Source organism: Eupeodes corollae, chromosome 1 (genome assembly GCF_945859685.1).
Source record: "Eupeodes corollae chromosome 1, idEupCoro1.1, whole genome shotgun sequence".
Taxonomy (NCBI): Eukaryota; Metazoa; Arthropoda; class Insecta; order Diptera; family Syrphidae; genus Eupeodes; species Eupeodes corollae.
The window spans coordinates 209,529,306-209,553,711 of record NC_079147.1 but is presented as its reverse complement, the minus strand read 5'-3'; the positions used below and the strand labels follow the sequence as shown (position 1 = coordinate 209,553,711).

General features: G+C 33.8%; 1 protein-coding gene across 4 annotated transcripts in view; it reads left to right on the top strand.

Moving 5' to 3' along the window:
• Positions 1 to 24,406, top strand: part of LOC129943060 (restin homolog) — a 240,161-nt gene that overhangs the window by 179,446 nt on the left and 36,309 nt on the right. For all 4 annotated transcript variants that reach the window (XM_056052273.1, XM_056052275.1, XM_056052274.1 and 1 more), the window contains 4 exons: positions 20,945 to 21,079; positions 21,950 to 22,012; positions 22,108 to 22,215; positions 23,070 to 23,360. In XM_056052273.1, the coding sequence (XP_055908248.1) occupies positions 20,945 to 21,079; positions 21,950 to 22,012; positions 22,108 to 22,215; positions 23,070 to 23,360 (597 nt within the window). The remainder of the gene's footprint in view (positions 1 to 20,944; positions 21,080 to 21,949; positions 22,013 to 22,107; positions 22,216 to 23,069; positions 23,361 to 24,406) is intronic.

Sequence of the window (24,406 nt, the reverse complement as noted above, 5' to 3'; positions counted from 1 at the left end):
GTCTTCGACTTTAATTAGTCACGAGGAATTACAGAAACGACCTGTCGGCTTTCTCACACAAGCGATCCTCTTGATGCGCTATCTTGTTGCGATCGGACAGAGTGAGCGTACCTATATTTCGCCACAAAGTCTTTGGCAAGCATCTAGCAGTTTGTATATTTGCATAAGCCACACGCATAGCCTTTGAATCTGGAGCAAAGTGAAGAGAGAGATGCCACTGACTAAATATTCAAACTGAAGACAGACATCAACAACAACTGTCCTGTCCGTCTGACCATCGCATAGAGCTTGGGAATGGAAAAACATGATTTTGCGATGTCATCTCGACAACATGCAGATGCAGATGATGATGAGAATGACGATGAGGGAAAACTATAAAGATACGATGTTGATGGATAATTTGCTTGGCCTTTCCCCCAAAACACGAAGCGCCTCTGGGGAATTTCTAACCGCACACAAGTACCTATCTAATATTTTCATATCTTCCGCGGAGCGGCCGCTGCTTCTCCGCCTTGTCCATTTATTCAAATATTTAGACTTCAAAATCAGACATTACGGGCCGGCACGGGGCTGTGGCAGAGCCGATGTGATTCAAATGCGACGATGTCCGGGGAATGTTTAAGCTGGCATTTTTACCCATAAAAAAATGAGGAAATGACAGGTGACACTACGTTGCCTTACTTTGTAGTGAATGCGTGTAAAAGTTATGTAGTTGCGCGAGCCGCTTGAACTAAAAATGACAACTGGATTGCGATTCGAGAGTATTGCGAAAAGAATCTAGGGAAGTAGAGTATTTGGTGACATGAAAGCTACATAAGATCGCACCATATCAGATCGTTTACTTCAGGGCATTCGACGGCACACAAAAAACTATAAGAGACCATCATAAAATGGTAATAGCTAGATTGAACGAGATTTTCTTTCAAAACGTAATATATGTAAAGGAACGAATATAAGACCCCTTTCAATCTCCAATGTCCCCACAAATGATATTTTCTATCCCAGTCATAGCTCCCAGGTTCCAATGCAGTCAACAGCTACGTAAAACGAAACGACCAACCATCAAAAAAGCAGCACGATCGATCGAGAGAAATGACTTTTTGGTCGTGAGAGCAAAAGCACGCGTCTCATAGTGGCTATGGATTTGGCTTCAGACTTCCAAGCTTCGGCCGGTGGCGTGCGCGGCGAAGCTCTTGGCTTATGGCAGAATTCCATTTTCAACCTGTGTTATAACTGCAGGTGGTTAGTTGGTTTTGGTTGTTTTGTTTCCTTGTGTCGTGTGGATACCTACCACCAAATTGATATTGCTTTTGCTTCCAAGTGGAGGTCCAATTTAAGTCATTTTCATCTCCCTTGTGGCAGAATAATCGTGAGCTCCACACGTTTAACTCGACGTATATAGACCTTCTACTTATAGTGAATATAAACTTGCAACGATTTAAAAATCTAATTGAATCGAAAGCTGTGGTTAAAAGCGATAAAGCATGTGGCATAAATGTATGCTTAAGGTTTCGGTATACTGACTTGAAATTGGTTAAAAAATTGTTGATTTTTATGGGCGGTAAATACGTATCATTATGTGGTTCACATTTTGTGTATACATATGAGGGCCGTTTAAAGAGACACAATCCAATCATTGACATGTAACTTGATCTAAATTAAATTGATTCTAGAGCAAAAGTTGAAACTAGATGGACCTTACTTATTCGTTATCGATGTTTTAAAGTTGTGACATATTTTTTGTCTTTAGCTGACAGCGATATATTAATTATACTAGAATGTCTTCTCTTTTTGTTTGTTACAATGACAGTTAAATACTTTTTTTTTTTGACGTTTCATGGTCTCTGGAATCCAAATCCATGGTTTAACATGAGTTCCCACTTTTTTAGGATAATTTTTAGTCTCCGTACAGCAGCTTTCTTTTTGTTGGTTCTGAAATAAAATAAAATGGATCAAAAACAAGTATTTTGAAAATCACAATCACAATTTTTTAAATTTGGTAGAAAGTTGAAGATGGAAACTTAATTTTTTCAATGGTTCCATTTTGGTTTTTACATTTATTCCTAGTACCTTTTTTTATAAAAAAAAAACAATGAAACTAGGCGACTGGTACGGAGATTTTTTGGACTTTGCGTAAAAACACTAATAAGTGTTGGAGTGGAGTTGTCAGTGAACCTTTGTTGGGGAAGGTTGCCCCTGTGTTGTGCGTCTCCGTTCTGTCTGTGCTCGTTCTTTTTTAGTTTTATTGTTCGTAATCGTGTCGTGGAGCAGTTTTTTGTTTTTATCATCACCTAAATTTAATTACAATTAAAAATATTCACAAACAGTTCTATAATCAAACAAAAATAACAATAATTTACCATAACATAAATAAACACAAATTAATATTAGTGGTTCAAAAAAAAAAACAACAAAAAACAATAGTGCAACCCCCAAATAAAATAACAAAAAAATCACGCCACTCAAAAAACAACAAAAACACACCAAAAACAAAAAATGATAAGCCACTCAACACAGCACTTCACAGTGAGTACCATCCCATCCTTACTTTCCCCTTCTTCCACAGTTGCACAGCCTAGTTTATGTATCAATTACAATTGGAATTGGTGCATTTGCTAATCTGTGTCTCAGCAGATTATTTGAATTGAATTTACTGTTTTGCATCACAGGGTCGGATCGGTTCTCGTCACTGCTAAGGCATAACACTAGCAGTGAAGGGTATTGATAATTATTCTGTGTTTCAATTCAGTGAATTTTATTTTTCATCTCTATCTGTATTGGTTTTAGACATTTTTTTATTTTGCAATGACTGGACAATTCAGAGTAGATTATTGTAATATTCGTGGGCTAAGGGCAAATTTTTTGTTAGCATACCGCCATACTGTTTCATACAGGCCAGCTGTTTTGGCACTAAGTGAAACCCAAGTAAGTGAGGATTCCGATCCTGCTGAATTTTTTATGCATGGGTATAGCTTGGTGCCTTTATTCTTTTCCCACCATGGCCTCGCCATATACATTAGGAATGATGTTGCTTATCAGCTCTTACCACAATATGGTCTTTGCACCAATTCCTTTTTTAATTATATGTGGTTTAAATTCTCCGTGAATAAGCAAGTCATTCACTACTGCTTCCTTTATCGAAGCCCAAATTTAGACAGAGTATCAACTTCTCGTGAATTTGATGCTTTGTCTGATTCCATCCAAAGAATTGTTTCGTCCTATCCTCGCACTGAAATCGTTGTTACGGGCGATTTCAATGTACACAATTCTTCATGGCTTCAACATTCAGGCCAGACAACACCCGATGGAGTGTGTGCAGAAATCTTCGCTGAGTTGAACCACCTAACTCAGCTTGTCAACGAGCCCACCCGAATATCGGGCGTTGAAGGTCGAGCAGAAAACACTCTTGACTTGTTTCTTACCTCTGACCCTGATAAGTACACTGTTAGTGTTCTATCTCCTCTAGGCACATCTGACCATTGTGTTATATCAGCAAATTTCTCGTGTCAAAACTGTTCAGTTAAAGAAAGAGCTCCTAAGAGAACCGTTTGGCAATACGAGAAAGCCAACTGGGACGGCCTCAATAATTACTTCAGGATCTTTAACTGGTCACTATGCTTCCTCGATAGTGACGTTGACGCCAGCGCTGATATGATCACAAGTTTAATTCTCCTGGGAATGAGAACTTTTATACCAAACAGGGTTAAAAGTATCAGACCCAAGGTAAACGCTTGGTTTGATGCGAGCTGTAAAGAGGTTATTAGGGCCAAAGAGGTTAGTTTCCGTTGCTATAAAGCCAACCGTACTGAGGAAAGCCGGAAAAAGTTCAAACAAGCCAGGAAGGCCTGCAACTCCCATATTCGACGGACCAAATTTTTACATGACCAAAATCTACGGCAAAAAATACTGCAATGTCCCAAAGGCAGTAAAAATTTTTGGTCATTTGTAAAAAACATGAGGAATTCTTCCTCTTCTTCGGTTCCTACGCTCGTTGTAAATGACACTCCTTTTGTTAGCTCTTTAGAGAAAGCTAATCTCTTTGCTAGGCAGTTCGCCGCCAATTCTACGCTGCCAGTGAGTGTTATGACTCCGCCTGTACTAGAGCGAGTTAGTGATTCTATGGGACCAATCTTTTTTCGCACTCGTACTGTGGTGAGAGTCCTAAGAGATCTAAGCACACATAAATCCGCTGGTCCGGATGGTATCCCCGCTATTGTTCTGAAGAGGTGTTCTTCAACGCTGGCAAAACCACTGCGTAAGCTTTTTCATCTGTCCTACTCCTCTGGTCTCGTTCCGAGCGGATGGAAAACGGCATTTGTCCAGCCTATTCCCAAAAAAGGCGAATCTTCCTCACCCTCTAACTACCGACCGATTGCACTTACGTCCCTTCTTTCCAAGGTCATGGAAACGCTGATTAATTATCAGCTCAAGAAATATCTTGAAAATCGAAAGCTTCTTAATGACCGGCAATACGGCTTTCGTAGCAATAGGTCCACTGGTGATCTCATGGTTCATCTCACCGAACAGTGGAGCAAATCTTTACATCGTTTTGGAGAAAGTAAGATTATTGCACTTGATATTTCAAAAGCATTTGATAGGGTTTGGCATCAGGCTCTGTTATCGAAAATGCGTGCATTCGGTTTTCATGAATCCCTGCTTCATTGGATTAGTAATTACCTTTCGGATCGTTCAAAACAAGTAGTATTGGATGGATTCAAGTCTGAAAACCATAAAATAAATGCTGGTGTGCCCCAGGGCTCTGTTTTATCTCCAACACTCTTTCTCATTTTTATTAATGATCTTCTGTCTGTAACATCTAATCCAATACATTGTTTCGCTGACGATAGTACTCTTAGCTTTTCATATTCGTTTTCAGACTCACATCCCTCTTCTTCGGATGTGGAACTGCAACGACAAAATATGATAAGGTCATTAAATTCTGATCTAAACAGCATTGTTCAATTAGGATTAAAAAACCGCGTGGAATTTAATGCTTCGAAAACGCAATGCTGTCTTGTATCGTTAAAGCGAGACATACCCCCATTGCCATTATCTATGGATGGCACTTGCATCAATGAGACTGAACACCTCGATATTCTCGGTATGTGTGTCACCAACCACCTCTTATGGAATGATCACATACGCGATGTCGCCAAAAATGCCGCAAGGTGTTTGGGTTTTCTTAGGCGATGCAAGAAATATTTCACCCCTTCTGATCTGGCTGTTATCTACAAGACTTACATACGTCCAAAGCTTGAGTATAACTCCCATCTCTGGGCTGGTGCTCCTGCAACTTACTTAAGCCTCTTGGATAGTATTGAACGTAGAGCATTTAAATTGATAGATGATAATATCATCATAAGTTCATTTACTTCGCTTGAACATCGTCGTAAGGTCTCTTGTCTGACCCTTTTTTACCGTTATTTTAACGGCTTATGCTCTAGTGAAATAGCCAGCTGCATTCCTCCCCTTAAATAGTTCAACCGTAATACTCGCGCTTCGTGGAATGCTCATCAGTATACCCTCGAGCCCAACTTCGGTCGTACTGTCAAATACAGAGATTCGTTCTTTAGCCGTACTACGCGAATGTGGAATGCCTTACCACACTCTGTCTTTCCTAGTCATTGCAATATTCAGGAATTCAAAACCAATGTGCACCGACATCTCCTTTTAAACCCTCTCTCCTCTTCCTAGTGCTCACACTGTGCATCTGCATAATAGGGGTAGTAATATCCACTTGAGTGTGTGTTTATTATAAAAAAAAAAAAAAAAAGTAAGAAAAATTGATTTGATCTGCTATCATTTTCAAACCACTAAGGGGCTTTAATAAAGCCTAAGAAAACGTTTCTTGCAAACATTTCTAGTTGTTCAAGATTCCTGAAGAAGTTATTGCTGAAGAATTTGTATCATGTAGAAGTCAGAAGTGTCATCGTCCTTTTTTCTTCATTGATCCCTCTGCATATGTATTCGTTAACAAGCTGCATTTTCTTTTGTGGGGACAGTTTCAAGCCTTTTTCATTGTTCAATGGTTTGCTGAAGTATGGTGTTACCAATGATCTGTTTTAATTCATATCATAAGGTGCTAATGGATGAGTCTACATTGATTGATTGATCCAGCGTTGTACATTTACTCCAGCGTTGTTTATAAGCTCTCTCATTCCCAGGCACATCACTGTGACCAAGTACTAAACAGAGTCTTTTGTTATACATAAAAACAGTTGGTTCTTATGGTGACAGTTACGTACAAGCTTCGATTTGATTTGATTTGATTTGATTTGATAGTTGTGGCAGAATTCGTTTTTTTTGTTAATTGGATATCAATGAAAATGGTGATAGCGCCATCACTAAGATCTATTTTAAAGATTTTTTCACTGCTGATACTTTGGCTTGGAAGACGCTGTTTTAATCGGGAATTCTGAAGGAGTTGACAAGATCAACTCTCTTGGAGAAAACGGTTCTGCTTACTTAGGATAAAAACTGAGTCTTAACTCAAGCAGCTTAAGACACATAATTTATTTCAAACTTTGAAAAACAATTTGGCTTCGCGAGTTGCCGTACGTTTAAGCTGATTTTTTTTATTTCAAAAACTTCGCAATCGAGAAAACCTTCACACACGTCTATATTAAAAATGTATAAGTTCGAATTTAAAAACTCATTTTATTTTAATTGTGAATTTCGTCAAGCTGTCAAAAATATAATGAGGAAGGAGAATGTTGCACAACCTTATGAAACAAAGAGTCCACCTTTTTTATTTTTAGGTCTTATTGATTGATATTCACATAACGTTCGCGAACACTCATTAGCCACCTGAATTTTGTCTAACAATTATTCAAACAAACCTACAAATATCCTCAGGGGTCAGGGATACCTGAATACAATTCAATCAAAAGCGAAAGTCTAAAAGAAGTCACAAAGTTAAGTTAACTGATGGTTAACCTTTTTTATACTTGATACTCGGTGAATATACTCGTACTACAGCAAATATGTAGTTAGGTATTTGGAAATGTTACTCAATTTTGAACCGAATACCCTGAGGCCTTTTCGACATTGCCAATAATATTTTTGTCTTTATTTCTTAAATTAAATGTACCTACCATTTAACTCCAAACCTATCAATGGTAATTTTAATGTACCTTCTATAATAATAAAAAGATGACTTCATCATAAGATCACAATATGCCAATAAGAAAATTACTTTATTTATTCACAATCATAATTTATGTAGAGGCTCTCATCATAGTTGTTGTAGGTTAAGTTAACATAAAGATAGTGTTTATTTAATGGTTTTGCCACCATACAAATTACAACACACAATCTTCACATCGTTTTTGACATCAATATTGATGGGTAATAATAGTAATAATATTCATCACCAGGGGCATAAAATCCATTTAAAAGCTCACCTCAAAATTGAAAATTTTGTCTTGTGGGATAAAAATCAATAGGTTTTGTTTTATTTTTGTTGTCTTTTGTGCAAAAAAATGTCGAATGTCGATGTAACTTGTATGTTATTGTTGTATGATTTCTAAATTTTGTATTTCAAATGTTTTGGTTTATTAATTGAAGTAAATTTACCATCATTACCATCGATTTAAAGCGAGTTTCCAATACTGATCCGATGTCTCTATTGTAACTTGACCTGAATAGGGGACAATCACCAACTCTTCTGCTTCTATTGTGATTTGTTATTAAAACACCATTTGCTAAGAAACCTCTAGATTGAACGGTACATAAAAAAAACTGAAACAAAATAGTTGTAATATGTTTTGAATTAATGTTCATTATGTCCGCTTGTAATCCAATTAACATCGAAGCAGCTTATAATTGTTAGGCAGGTTTATTGTTGTTGTTATGTTGGTATTAAAACCAATAGCATGTAGATGTCTTGTATAATGACAACGAGAAATAGTGACAATTAGACCAATAAATGACACCAACTGTTGGTGTGGTGAATAGGTTGTCAATTTTTGTAAAGAAAGAGCATTAAACTCGAACCATTTAAATAGCATCGTATAGCGTCGGTCGTCTTCATTGCGTCGTAGCTTGCCAGTGTTCCCACATCATTAAGAAAAAAATGCATTAAATAATTATTTGAAATTCATGCGTATATAGATGCGTTTGTTTTTGTTGAATAAATGAGTGTCATTGTTAATTGCGTGGCATTTTACTCGCATAGTGAATGTCAGTTGATTTGGTGTATGGTGATTGTGATGAGGGAAAGGATTAAAGAAACAATTTGCTAATTCACTTTCTCTCGAGCACAAGATGGACATGGTTAGATATTAAAAGATGCAACCAACAACAACAATTGCAAATGTTTTTCTTGTTTTATTCAGTAACAACCACGATTTGCATTTTTGTATTTTTAACTTCTTACTGGGAAAATATTCAGTTTGGGAATTGAGTAAAAAAAAGCCGACTTATGTATACTCAAACGTACTCGTAACACGTTAAATCAATTAAATCCCAGAGAAATGGAAATTATGCTGGCTGATGAGCAGAGATTTGTATACAGATAGATGTATAATGGGAATATGGGAATTGCAAGGAATGAAACATGATGTCGTCTTCATGGTCACGAAATGCATTCTCAAAACGAAAGTAACAATTTGTTAATGATAAACATTAAACAACTGCTATTAACTACTTGATTCAGCTTTTCGTTTATCAACTAATATGGTAGTTGAAAATGTTTACAAACCCTCATGAAAAAAGATGCAAAAAAACCTTCGAGTAAGTGGTTAAGGTAATGTGAAAGCTCTTCTTCTGGCTCTATTCTAACCCTTTTTATAAATCAAAAGAATTAAAATTTGTGTTATATCATTGAGGTTGTATTGTAATTAAGGTCTTACATTGAGTGAGCAAGTAAGTGGCGTCTCTTTACCAGTGATGCAAAATAACCTCTTTAAAGCATCATCAAAGTTGTGTTAGGGCATTGCTATTTTGACGTCAGCCCTTATTCAAAGAAGGTCAACCTGATCCCCCCTAATTATCAACCAATTCTACTTACGTTCCTTTTTGCCAAGGACATAAAAACGATAATCAATTATCAGCTCATGTTTTATCTCAACGAACAAAAGTAAACATTTGATATGGTTTGGCATCAGGCCTTTATATCGAAAATTCATGCCTTCGGTTTAGGAGAATTGCTACTTCGTTGTATTTAAAATTAGCTTTCAGAACGTTCAATATAAGTATTGGTTGGTTCTTAGTCTGAAATCCAGAAAATAAATGGTGGTGTCTCTCACTCACTCTTTCTCAATTTCATTGTCTGCAAATTCTTATCCAATTAATTCTTTTGCTGGCGATAGTACTCTAAGCTTTTCATACAAGATGTATGGGTTTCTTAAAGCGATGCAAGAAGTTGTTCTTCCTCTTTATTATGGCTGCTATATACAAGACTTATATTCGTTCAAATCATGGGTATAACACCCGTTTTTTCGTTTTTAATCCTGCAACCTACTTAAACAGACACTATTGAAAGTAGAAAGTTCAAATTGATTGCTGATAATATCACCATTGATTGATTCATTTAAGTGTCTTCAGCAATGTAGTGTTAAAAGGTTTATGCTTTAGAAAAATAGCCAAAAATAGTTGAACCGTAATACTCCCGCGCGTAGGAATGCTCATAATTATAATTAATTATACCCTACTGTCCAATTTCGGTCCTAGTGTCAAGTACAGAGATACGTTATTTAACCGTACTACGTGAATGTAGTGCAAACACACCAACACTAATGCAAAAGATTATATACCCATCAATCTCACATTTCTCATTCGTAAAACCATAAGTAGACTTATTGGCAAATATGTAGAGACAGTCCTAAATTACGTCCTTCTTCGATCGTCAACAAAGTCCAAAAAAGTGCATTCGCTTACAGATCGCGAAATAAAAGAACTTTTATAAGCTGAATCATATGCATATGTTTAAACACAGACATTTCATTTGCTAACTAGGTGGTTCAAAGATTAAATTTACATCGTGTCCGGAGGAACGCCTCAAAGTAGGTAATTTCTCCACTTACCTTTATTCTTATCACAAATCCTTACCAAACACGAACATAGAAGAATAAAACAAAACGACGCGCTTCTACGACGTAGTGATAAGGAAATTCCTTAATACTTTAAGCGAGAAACTGAACCAACCCTTATCTAGGATCTGTATCCGGACACAGAGCTGTTGCTTTATGATCAAACACCCTTAGAACAGACTGAATAATTTTTAAAAACAGGGGGAAAATCGCAGAATAAGAAAATTCTAGAAAAGATAGAACCCCCTCTGAAAATATCAAATCAAGTTTAATATCTTAGAATAATCTTTGATAAAAAGCTGAGCTCGAGTCCAAATACCCTAAAAAGATTCAAAAAAATTTTAGATCGCATTCTTCTCATGTATAGTAGAATCACAAGTAAACAAACTGCAATTATCAGGCCATAGCTTACTTATTTTAATTGTGATGATCTGGCGAAGAAAGATCAAGATGAAAAGTACATAAATCAGCGGTCCATTTTCCGGTCCTCTGATTTTTTATTATTTTAGATTTTTATACAAAGGTCATTGACAAAAACATAGCTTCACATAAAGCCGAATTATCATAAAGTCTGTATACTTAAACCATTAAATTCTGCTGTTTGCAATGACTGAGCTTGTGATTGTTCAAAAAATTAAGACTGTTATAATCTACAATTTTGTTTTTGTTTTAGATGATGTTTGACATCTTTCTTAAATATTCAAAGTAAATTTAAGTAAAATTTAAGAAGTACTTTGTTGCCCCTTTTCGTGTATTTTAACTTTTTCATTGGCCCTTAAAACACAAATCCACTTCACAGTTTATTAGTCCAAATTTGACAGCGGTAACTAATATATTTACAATTTTCGTAACTACCTCTATCTCACTTGTCTTACATTTTTCTTTCGATTTTTCAAATTTGTTTAATCTCAGTTTTCACATCTGAACAAATGAATTACAATGACCTCTGAATTGCACAATCATCCACGGCACACTGTCTGCCGAGTGCTTCGAAAAGTTATGTACCAACTTCATTCAAAAACACCGCATCAAACATGTGATAATGATAATAACTTTGATAGAGATGCAAGTGCATATCATTGATCATGCAACTGTTTTGCTCATAAATTTATATGGTCTCACATAAAAACGAAAAAATAACTAGTTAAAAGTTTAAACCACAAAACTATTTTTATTTTGCTTATGAAACATTAGACTAATGAGGTAGCTTGAGTGGAAAATTAGCGAAAAAAATGTCAAGGTAGTTTTATGATTGCTGCGAGTGCGAGAGCTTGGTTTGCTTGTGTCCTATTACACCTCGAGATGCTATATAATCAACCTAAGTGGTTTAACATTTTACAGACTGCATATACTCACGTACGTATGGAGGTTTGTTTTGTTATACCTATCTTTCCATCTTTTACTAGACAGATGATGATGTGGTGTTGTTACAGTGACGTGACTTAGTGACATTTCATAGAATTAATTACAATTCGGATAAAGTGGATTAATTAAATGTGTGAAGCACTATTAACCGGGTGCTCTTGCGGGGATGGTGATAGTTCTGGGAGTACTTAGGCTAACAATATAAGGTACCTGCATCAGTTGAAAATATGATGCATGATGATTAGGCATTATTTTCCTAATTTCCCATCAAACTTAACGTTCCTAAACATCATTAAATTGTAGATAGATAATTTAGAAAGCCGTTTTGTAATTTATGCTTTAAGAACTGTTTTAACAGGTTAATGATTTTTATTGAATGAATCATTTTCAAAAAAAAACTTTAAGCTTGTTTAAGCTTACTCGTATTTTACTTAACTTTAAAGTCATTATGCTCGTATGAACGAATGAATTTGCTATCAAAACAAAAATGCATTTCTTTGAAAACACATTTATCATTCACAAGTTGGTGTTGTGAACTTTCGCCATGTACCATTCTCTTTCAAAACTTATTTGTGCGGATGAAAAGATAAACAATTCGAAATGACTCTATTTGTATTGCAACAAGACTGCAATCTGCAACATTGTTGCAACCATTTCTTTAAAATGATGCAGCATAAGTGATAGAGTGAGTGTTTGTTATGTATAGCAAGCTTAATAAATCTTTTTATGTTTTCCTTTAAAGCGAATGCATGTGGTTTGTTTTCTTATTATTTTTGGGCAATTCAAAATAGACTTGATTTATGATTCAATTGAGTTGATTTGTAACAAATATGTTGAGATTTTAAAAGATACGGACTGACCGGTTGAGATTTTATGATAAACAAACAGAAATTATTCAGATACAAAATATTAGAGAGCATTTAAAAAATACGTATACGCCTAAGTGTACTTTTTGTTTATATGTTAAGTGGAGAATATTTCCTCAACTGTATTGGAATTATGTTTGGACATTAAAACAAAAACAATTGTGACTGCATTTTTGAACTGATTAAGCTCATAGCAAACTCTAACTCCTTTGTTTTTGTAGGTTTTGTTTTTTTTTTTGTAAGAAATAAGTTGGATTTTCGATTCGAATATCAGTTTGTAAGAAAATTGTGTAGTATAGGGTTTTCTATTAGCGGGCCGTTTTATAAATTTAATAAAAGAAGTTGTTTATAATATACCAATACAATTTTATTTTTATTTGAAAGACCAAACATTGACATTATGTGTGAAATATAACATCGTTTAAATGGTCAACGTGGTCTTGGTAGTTGCAAGAATTTAAAATGTCCAGTTTTTGATAGCTAAAAAATCAGGCTGAATTTGACGCGATGGTATCCATTTTGTTGTCTTTGTCTTTGTTTTGGGCAGACATTTCGTTTAGTTGGCGGACAGGTGTTGTCTGATTTTTAATGACCTGGTGAACTCAAGTTTGTCACCAAACGTTGAATGGTTGACTTGGAAATAAGACCATGAAATAAAAAGAAACGATGCAGCCACCACGAGCTGTCAACATCAAACCGTCCATAGAAAACTCTCTATAGTAAAAAATGAATGGAAATCTTTTTTAATTGCTACATTAAAAATCCAAAATATCATTTTTTTAACAATCCTTTCAACAACTATTACTGTACCTGTAAAACAAAATTAGAACAAACCTTTAAAATTCGATGAATGTCTATTCGATAAACCAGTCCGATTACAATAGCTTTCCATTGGAAGGTTACTAGTATCAAGTAAAAAATTAGTGCTAAATATGGGAACTCAAAAACCTTTTTAAAGAAAAATAATTTGACTTGTTGTTTTAGATGTTTATTTTTGAATTGAATAAAATAAAAGAAAGAATACTAGAACCTATAGTAGTATTTTATCTGTATTATAAGATATATAATATATACATACAACATTAAAGAGTAGCGACCTAAACATATCTATAAACCTCCCTGCAGAGAAATCTTTTTATAAACATTTCGTCTTAAACTTAAGTCAATTAACTTTGCATTGCTGATGCTGGCTGGGTGTATATCTTTTGCCCAAAGTCATCAACAGTGCATCAGTGGCGGCTTTCACTTGTGATTTTATTTTATCCAACAAGCTAACGATATTTAAGAGACAAAACGTAGGTACCTACACACAAGTATAAATATATAAACAAAGTTAAATAGTCATTGAAGTCCAACAACGACAACAACGACGTCGAACGACTTATCGAAGGCCATATTCCAGCTTCTCTTCGCTCCCGCAGTTAAGTCAAATGTTTAGTACATATATTCGCACGCATTTGGCATGCCAATTCGTAGAAACAAACAAACCACATTTTTTTAGCTGATGACTATTTTACCTAAGTGTGGAGGCTATCTCCATGGCGCCCATGTCACTATCACCATAATTTAGTGGAATAGGCCTTCTCGCTTTTCGTCTTCGCATTGCAATCCTCCTCCAGAGGCCACCATTGATTTTTTCCCGGATTTTCATTTTTCTAGGAAAACCAATGTTATCCGCCAACTGCACCAACAGCACATAACCAAGATAGACGCACTGGGCATAAAGAAGAAGTCTGCATGAATGAAGGTATTTGTATACCCATTTGAGCATTTGCTTGGCCATTTGTATATTTATATAAATACCGAATCTGAACCACAATATAAAAGCGAGCAACTTAAAGATAAAACTGGCCAAGCTAAGGAAAGGTTCGTTTGCTTTTTGAATTTCATTACAATTCGATTATTTTTGCAACAATGTTGCTTTGGACAATGGCAACTAGCTTAGTTGCTTGAGATCAAACGTGTGACCCCGATTAAATGAAAATTCTTAATTGCGCATAGCAATTTAATAGATTGTCGATTAGTTTGGTCCAGAAGTCAGTTAAGAAACAAGGAAAAGAAATGTTAGGGTTTTCTTTGAGGCAACAAGCGTAGATTTATCGATAAACCGTGGTTTCAAGAAGTGCATAATTGACTATTAGAAACCTTAAGGGTTCATAAAAAAACTATGTGCACATTGTAACCAGGTGTCTTTAATGCAACACTAATTTTCAGACTATAATTACCGATTTATTAAAAATAAACGATACACTATTTGTACTGGCCTAAATACCAATTTCCTTTTTCAACCGAAGCAAAAGACAGTTGAAGCTTTTTTCTTCATCAGTTACATTTGAAACTTGTGACGAGGCACCACCAAGGAATTTCTAATTGCGCTGCACGCTGTCCTGCTGCACTATTAATCAATGCAATCGGACTTATGAAACCTACAATTGCATAATAACGCACTTGCGCACAAAACGGCATAATCAACAACTCTCAAAGCCTCTCTAACATCTTTTATATCGAGAGGAGGAAAAACAAAATCTGTCATTTGCAGCTGAAAAACTTAAAATGAAAAACTAGCTAAAGATAAATAGAAGTTACAAAAAACAAGTTTATAACTATCTAGGCCCAAACAAAGACATCAAGTCGGTAAGATGCTTGTTTCGTAGACGACATTTTGACGAGCATTCCGTCATTTCGATTTTTTTTCTCTTTAATTAGCTCCTATGCTTTTTCAATCGATAAGAAGATGAATAAAAAAAAAGATTAATATTAGAAAAAATCATTCATTCATTCATTGACCATTAACTAATGACAGTTCAGTTTGAATTAATGGCTTGAATGATGATGAAATTGTGGCAAGAAAAAAAAGATGCATAATTTTTCGCAATGATATTATATTGAAGTGTATTATTGATCTAACAAAAGAGATGTAGCAGAATTCCTGGCACTATTTTAGACAGTTTTGAATTCATATTGAACTTTTAAAAATGGTTTAATTGTGAGAAGACAAAGAAAGAGGATGAAAAAGAGTGGCACAATATTTTCTGAAATCGAAATAAAACCTTCAAATAATGAATTTTAGAGCCTTAGATGTTCCGTATACATCCGACATCTCTTAAAGATCATGATACAAGTTGTCTAGATTGCTCAAAACAGCCATAAACATAAAATTTTCACTTACGTTGTTTTCCCACAGATCAACTTTTCCACCCTAGACATAATAGTGCTAGCATTCTAACCTTTTTTAAAGTTTCATTAAACACCTAGCCATAATTATCTCAGAATAATATTTTATTATAACCAGAAACAATATAAACAATACAAATAATACCTCTATGGAAAATCTAACGCAAAGTTCATCAAAAATGTCTGCTACACCTTCATCCAAGTTCATGAAACATTAAAAAATCATTTGAATTACTCGAACGGGAATACTTAATATTGAAACCAATAATATTCGATCGCCAGTATTAGATTTTTTTGGGGTGAGTTTTTGTTTCGGGTTTAAAGTGGTTTTGTAGTATTGAATGAGGTTAGCTGCATTTCGCTTATAAGAAAGAACTCATCCCAAAGAGTATGAATTTCTGGAAAACTACCTTATCTAAAGAAATGGTTTGTGATTATGTTTATTTCGTTCGAATACGCCAACCATTTCTGCTGATACGTTTATTATTCTCCCCGTATTTCATAACTTTCTCTGCACAAATCTGGAACTAGGGCAACTGTGGAAAATTATAGACCCATTGCTAAATTGCAGATAATTTCTTAAGTATTTAAAGCGATTGTAAAAATTAAGCTTTATAGGTCATTTTGCATTCACATTTTTCAGCATCAGCATGGCTAGAAATTCTTTATGAGAGGTAAATCTACCACAACCAAATATTTACAAATTACAGTCTTGGTTATTTAGAAAATCAATTGCAAATCTACGTTATTTATAACGTTTTTTTCAAAAGCTGTTGATCGCATACAGTATAATGTTCTTTTAAACAAACTTGATTTGCTTGGGTTTCACTCTAATCTATTTAGTTGGATTTGAGAATATTTGGTTGGACAGTGTTAACATTTTAAAAGTGAAATAAAAACTTTTCTGGTGTACCGCAAGGCAGTCATCTTGGACCACTCTTCTCTATTATTTTTATTAAAGATTTTTCAAATTATATTTCATTTTCAAAGTGAAAGTGACATTGATAACTGGTGTGCTATATTAAAATCTTAAAAAATGCAGGGGCAGGTGCCCCTAACACATGTTCAAGCCGTAATACTCGCACTTCCAGGAATGCTCATCAGTTTTTTAACGACTTATCAAGAATGTGGATAAGTTATCTTTGATTTTAAAATGAGCATTTCGTTTCAAACTAAACATGTTATTTCTAGAACTAACTCGATGTTAAGTTTTATTGGAAATCCTTACTCTTTTGAACAATTTATTTATCCCATGTTAGTCTTCTATTCTATTACTCAATCAAGTATTTTCCAAATTTGCTTTATGGTCCAGAAAGTGTCGTATATTCTTTGCCGGTTTGATGCACTTATCCTACGTTGCCGGGAGCCTACTATCAAAACCATCTAGGATATCTATAACTATCTGAATTTTGGAAATTCTTACACTTAGTCCGGACTTTTTCTGAATATCCGAACATAAAAGTCATCTAAATGCTTTGAAGCGCTATAATTATTCCCAAGCGTCTGGAAGCATATAGTTTACTCCCCGAAGGCTTCGATGTTGTATACCTTAGAATATCATTTATCCCGATAGCATCTATTTTTACTTCAATAGTTTCGTTAAAAAAAAAAGATTTAAATCAAAGAACTTATTTCTCAAGAATGTTCAACGAATCCATAAACAATAAAGAAACATATTGCACATGCACTTCCATAGCACATCAGCAACACTGAATTAAATTACTTCATTCAATCATCCTAACTGACATTTGATCCATCATGATGAAGCGCCATCACATCGCACATCATTTCCGTTCATTACAAAACAACAATAACAATACCAACATCAGCAAAGGAATGACGAAGACTACGCGGACGCTCTAACGGATAGAGAAACAATCTTTCAGCTATCAATCCATCCGCCCACAAATCGTTCAAATCGCAAATCTCAATTTATTCTTTATTTTCATTTTCTTTACTTTTGAAATGAAAAAAAGGAAAATTTATTCAGCTTAGGCCGCGGCCGTTCCTTAAAAATACATAATTTTCATCTGACTGAGATTATTTTTGTAATTTCCAGAAGAAAAAAAAAAGAATAATTACGAATTCAGTTTTGTAATCGAGCCATAAATAAATTCTGGTGCCCTGGTACAGAGAGAGAGAGAGAGAGGTTCATCAGGTAACCATAAAGTTAAAATGCAAGAAAAACATTAAACAAACAAAAACATTGTTGTTTTCAAAGATTGTTACCATAAATTCTATGGGTTTTTCAATTTTCCAATCTTATGTACAGGATTTTCGATTTAAAGATGGATACTTTTACATATATGGAAATGCATAAAGGCATCAATCCATCAACACAGACGCAATGTCTGTTTGTCTGTCTGTCTATTTTTCTAGATGGCTGGTTTGCTGAATGGGATATAATATGTTTATAGATGAATAGCTGACAAAGAGGATTATACCCATCTATCTTGACGCTGCTGTCCGGCGGTCGGTCTTGTTGTTTTGTTTCTGTCATGAATGGATCCATGCCGATCAATAGATCTTTGCGGTTTGGGTTAAGCAAGAGAATATAAGAGTTGCATAAATGACAGTTCTTACATCAACAAATTCATATACAATAGACCAACCTCCACTGCTCCCAGAATGTCCGCTCACCAGCTCAATAGGTGATAAAATTGTATGATCCACATCGAAATTAGTGGTTTGTACGAAATGACAGTTTATGGGTTGGTTGTTGATAAAATTTGGGTGATATTTAACATATATATCCTGATATTAGTCCTTTGTTTTTTTTTGTTTTGAGAAGTTTTAAAGACGGTTTAATGGAATGCTAGTAGGGTGTTAATGTTTGAAAAATATAAACAGCTGGATAATTTGCTTCTGTCTTATTTTTCTTTAGAAATGTCAATGAAAATAGCTTTAAGAACGATGATTTGTTATTTGTTATTTATCTTTGGAAATCAAATATGTATTAATGGCGATTACAGAATTCTAGAAATTGTATGGACTGCGAAAAGTTTGCATCTTTAAATTTTCTGTCGTCGTATTTGGTTAAAGTAAAACTTTAGAAAATAATTAAATGCTGTAATAGGGGTAAATAATAGATCTTGCTTCTATAAAGAGTACATAGAACTTCATTTTATAGAAGATAAAAGGATAAATGCAAACTTTTTACAACTTGACTAAGAACTTTAATTCCGAAAGTGACTTTAAATGTATCACTAAGCAAATACTATACAAATTTAAATCCTTAGATCACTGACCCTCCTGGGTGTAGGCGTTGCCTTATGCTCATTAATGCGAATCTTTTTACAATATCTGTATGACTTGCCATTTATTTAAGTGGCAGTTATAACTGCTTAATTATATTTTTAATTTGTGTCCATCATCATCGTTTTATTATTACATATCCATGTTAAATAATTATTGTTAAGAGAATATGCCTTTTGCTTAAAACGATCTATATTTAACAGCAAAAAATACACCAGCCACCATCTCATATTGTAAAATAGTTTAAATCATGTTCTGGCTTCAAGCTTCTTTAAGTCTGCCTCAAGCCATACACTCCATAATTACCACTTATTCACAACGCGCCATCATCATTGTCAGAAGGTAATTCTTTGGCTAAACGTACATATGTACATACGGCGCAGCAGCGAGGCAGTTCATGGTATTTATTTTAAGTTAAATGTTTTAACTGTAATATGCCGGCAGTCGCAGTTTTTGTTTTTGCTATACACTGTTGCTCCGCACGCTGCTGGCTGGACAGACAGAAATATTATCATTCATATAAGTTTTCCATCAGTGACGGGTTCCGTCTTATGTATCTTTCTCTATGAATAGTCAAAGAAAATGTGTTGAAAACGATGTGGCACTTTTTTAAATAAAGATATTAATTGGGACTGAAGTATAAAAATGTCTTCAAGTTCAGTTGAAGAAAATGATTAATATTGAATAGATATTTTTATTGACATAAGGTTCTTCACAATTAAGGAATTTCTTCACAACTATCGAATTTCAGACTTCATCAATTATTAAGACAAATTTAAAGTGATTGCTTAAAATGTAAGAAAACTTTAATTGGAGTTTTCCAGGACGATTTAATTCTTGTTTTGGGACTTAATTGAAATGAACTTTATTTTCCATTGTTCTCAAACGAATCAGCGATTCTAGTGGCCATGATTCATGCTTTCAAAAATAAAAACTATTCATATGTTTATGATAGCAACATCTTATTCTTAGATTCAAGGTTTGAATGAGTGGCAGTAAAATGTTCAATATAAGATGGTTAAGTGCCCTTTTTGCAAAGTCAAAATGAAAAAAAGTCCAATTTTGCAATGCACTTTTGAAAACAGACTTTCGATATCTCTTACCACTGAAATTCACATTCAAAAATTTCCAAAAATATTTTCAATGTAGTTAATATGTATATTGCTTAGTTATGACAGTTTGTCATAAAAATAAAACCATTCTTCCTTGACTATTAGCAGTTTATATTAAAAGTATGAACGATCTGCTTTGCTTCAAGCTTACAAGCGTTTTGTTATATTTTTCTGTCAGAATTAATAGTTACGTCAGTATAAAGTTGGCAACGAAAATCGCTACGTTTGTTATTACTTAAGACATTTTTAATTTATATGTTGTTGTATATCTTTTGGCCATGCAAAAACAAACATCTAGAGAATTTTGAATACTATTTAACTCAATGCAAACTTTGAAATGTTCTTGTGTTTTATATCTAATTCATGGAATATGTTATGGGAGAGAGAGATAAATATTTATATAATTAAGATAGACTATTTAATTTTTTTTTTGTTTAATAAGTCTCTCTATGACAAGTTAATTTTTGTTGGCGAGATATATAATGTCCAAGCAAATTGGTTTAAATAAGGTATATAATTTATTTTGACTGGACACGGTAGTTAATTGGATAATTTATTTGGTATAATTTGACAATTAATGAATGTGAGAAATGTTTGCGATTATCTATTTATATATATTTAATCGTTCTTTAAGAATAAGTTTTATAGAAATAAAACCCATCTTGAGAATTTTTAGAAGAGTTTTTAATAAAACTCAATTTTTTTTAACAGTTCTGATGACAGATTCTTTGAAAGGGGAATAAGGTAATAATTCGATTAAAAGCTTTCTTAGTTTACGTACCTATTGTAAATCTAAACTTGAGCTTTTATTAAATTTTTTGACAAATTTACTTTTCTACTATTTAATTTTGAAGTGGTTAAAAGTTACATTACATTACAATACATTTTAAGTTCATAAATAAACATTTATATTTATTTTAACAAAAACTACACCTCATCATTATGATAAATCAAACAAATCGAAGTCAGTTAACATCCAAACTAATTATCAGATAAAAGCCATGTCTGTCAAAAATCAAGCGTTCCGGTTTTCAAACCCTTTTAAATAGTTTTTGTTGTTAAGCTAATTTTAAACCCTTTTTCTAAATACATATTTAAAACAAATTTTAATAAGAATGTTATTCTGTTTGTTTATTTTCAGATGAAAAAACTCAAGGATATTGAGCGCAATAAAAACAATATTAACCTAAATTGCAATGTAACTAACAAAACTAAAACGAACAATGATAAATGCTTTATAACGACGACATGTGGCGATAAGGAATTTCATTCCATGGTATGTTTTATTTTGCAATATGAAATTAAAAGGAAAAAACACATCAAATAATAATTATATGCAACTTATCTGACAGATTGAGAATCAACAAGAACAAATATTTCGAAATCAGTGCAAATAGTGCTGACTTTTTTGCTTTTGAATTCTTTTAATATTTTCATGTTTTTAATCCAATTTCTTTTGTTGCACTCTTTGGCATTTATTAATGTTTGAACCTCTATTTATAATTCAAATCAAATGGGGTGGCGCAATAGTCCGTTGTGAACCAGGGCCTAGTGACTTACAACTCTCAACCATTCCTGTGTGCGAGTAATGTTGTCAGGAATGGAGGGGACCTACAATTTTATGCCGAATCCGAACGGCTAGTTTGAGAAAGCACTTTTTCATGACAAGAATTACTCTTGAAGGAATTGTCAATTCCTCGCAAGAGGCAGTACCCGCGAAAATTATTTTTTTTAAATTAAGGTGGCACAGGCAGGGATTGAACCCAAGACCCATTGCATGACAGATTTATAATTGCCAACTTTAAAATTCCGTGTCATTTGAAAAATAACAAACACACAAAACAAATATTTTTTACTCAACCGTATCGGAGACACTCCCAAAAATTATCCGCCACATTTCTCTGTGATGGATATAATCCGAAAAACAAACCTTGAAAACCAAAAAATCAATATCTGTTTAAGGTGAAGTTTAATCACGTTCGTCAATTTGTCATATACAAAAGCATTTTGTGCATCATTGAGTTTCAAGTGAGCATATACAATAACGCTCATTTGAATATTCTCCTTCATCAGTCTTTTTCAAAAATTTTATTTCAAGTTCAATGCAATAAAAAGTATTCACGTTTTCCTTTTATTCTTTTCAAAGCCACATGAATTCACAGAACGAATCTTGGAAGCTCATAACGATGTTCATGTCTACAGATCGAAGGTAAGTTGACTGTCTATATAAACCTTTAAACTTAGCACATCAATCATCAATAAATAGACAATTAATTATTGTTTCTGTTCTCTTCTTCTCAACAGGATCATCATCAGAATTCCGATTCAGATTCGGCGCTCTCATCAGCGCCACCATCCATAAGCCCACAACCACCAGCGAATGGCATGGAACCTGCAGATATATGGCAAACGGTGAGTATAAAGTCTGCTTTTTAAACTTATAAGATACCCTACGTATACCTCCCTTGAATATGAATTCCCATGGCGAAGGAGTGCTGATCCCGAAAGTCACCTTCGTCTGGCACATTGATCCCGCGTTTATGTTTAGCAGTTATAAGCTAGATGTGCTAAACAAACAAAGGTACACATCCAAAGTATGTTCATATGTAGGTATGTACATATGTGATGTTGTGTTTGAAGGAGTATAGATTCGGAGACACAATCGATGGCTTATAAAAGGAAGATTATGTAAATTTATGAGTCTTAAAGGAGAAGCCCAAGGAGAGTTGTGTGGGTATTTGAACTGGAGTCATTTTATCCCTTGTGTCAGTATCAGTCCTGCCGTAAGCGCAAACAAGTTATAGTTGTTACTTACAGCACAGCAGCAGCAACAGCTGCCCTTTGTCGGTAGAGGTACCTTTGAAAAAGAAGAGATCTTCATTTATGGTGAAGATCTTAGGAATGTTGGCCCTGCAGAACCGAGCCTCGAGCTGGACCTGTGCTTTGACAACACAAATCGTGCATTGTTTCGCGTGCAGTGATACTTACTTTTTTTTGTCATCCTAAACGATGTCTATTATGATCTGTCCCTGATCTCCCGCATTCTAAAGAGATACGCAAACAAAAATTCCATTGTTTGCACAATCTATAGAAACATTATGCTGGGGATATTTTTAAGGACTAGACAAAAGTCATTAGATATTTTAAATGTCTCCCCAAACCAAAGATTTCTTTGGCGGTTCTAAAGTTAATGTCATGAATTTTACTAATTTTCTTTTATTTATATTCCTTTTAATTGTATTTTATTATTCTTTGTCTATTTACAGATAAGAAACTACACAAAAGATATTGAAAAAGTACAAAATGATTTGGAATCCATCCAAAAGGAAAATCAAACACTACAACATGAATTAAATTTAGCAAAAGAACAAATTTTCGAATCGGAGAAGACTGCAATAGAAGCAACAAATAATTTAAAAAATCAACAAAAACTACTCGAACGGATAAAACAGCTTGAACAAAAGGAAATCGAGCTTCAGGATGAGACACATGAGTTGCGTGAACAAAACGAACTTTTAGAATTTAGGATATTAGAATTAGAAGAGAGCAATGATAAGGTGAGTGTTTGTTTTCTTAAATTTGTTCACTTAAAATTAACGATATGCAATGGATTTTTATAATTACAAAATTTAATTCATATAAATATGCAATGAAAAATATTAGAGATAACTCTAAAAAGTATGCAACATACTTTTAAAAAAGCTTTCGATTCAATATAGCGCTTAGAAAGTTTTTTTTTTATAATTTACCGTTAGAATTTAAATTTTGAATTTAAATTAGAATTAGTAAAATTTTGTCAAAGGCATTAAGAAAGGAATACTGCAAGTTTAATAAGTGTGAAAATGTTTCACATTTTTTTTTTAAATTTTGAACCCAAGATTAGAGCTTTGATGTAAAAATATAACATACTACTTTTTGAACGGTTTTAAATTTTTTTTTATGTTTAGAAGTTTTAAAATCGAAATTATAGTAACTTAATCTGAAAAAATGAGTTTCATAAGAACGTCGTTCATTATTTATTTTTTATTTAATTGACTTTCGACTAAGTGACGAAAGTCAATGAATATTTCAAACCTTTCTTTTTTTGACATTTTCGAATTCCTCTATTTTTGAAATATTTGTATAGCAACTAATATAAGTTTTTTTCTGTTATGATGAATAACTTTAAGTGACATTAGTTAGCTGTCAAAATATAATACGTTTTCTGATGTTCCACTAAAAAAAAATGGTTACAAATTAAACTCTTTATGTGTGCCTATGATCTTGGTAGATATTTCCTTTTAATTCAAAGCTAAATATGCACAACAAAGGAAGAATAAAATAGAACAAAATTATCTAATAACTTCCAACGTTTACAATGTAAGACCTTGACATTGACATTCTGCATTCTTGTCTGACATTTAATGATAGCTATCATAGGTGTGGTATTGTGTTTTATTTTCTATTAAACAAACGCGAAAGCTCCCTTACAGTAAAGCTTGTATGAGAATGACAAATTTTATTAACCATTACACCAACAAACCACAGGTGGGTTGAGGTATAATAGCTACCTTTCAATTTGTATCACATTCTTTTTATTAAGCTTTGATTACATCACGCATAT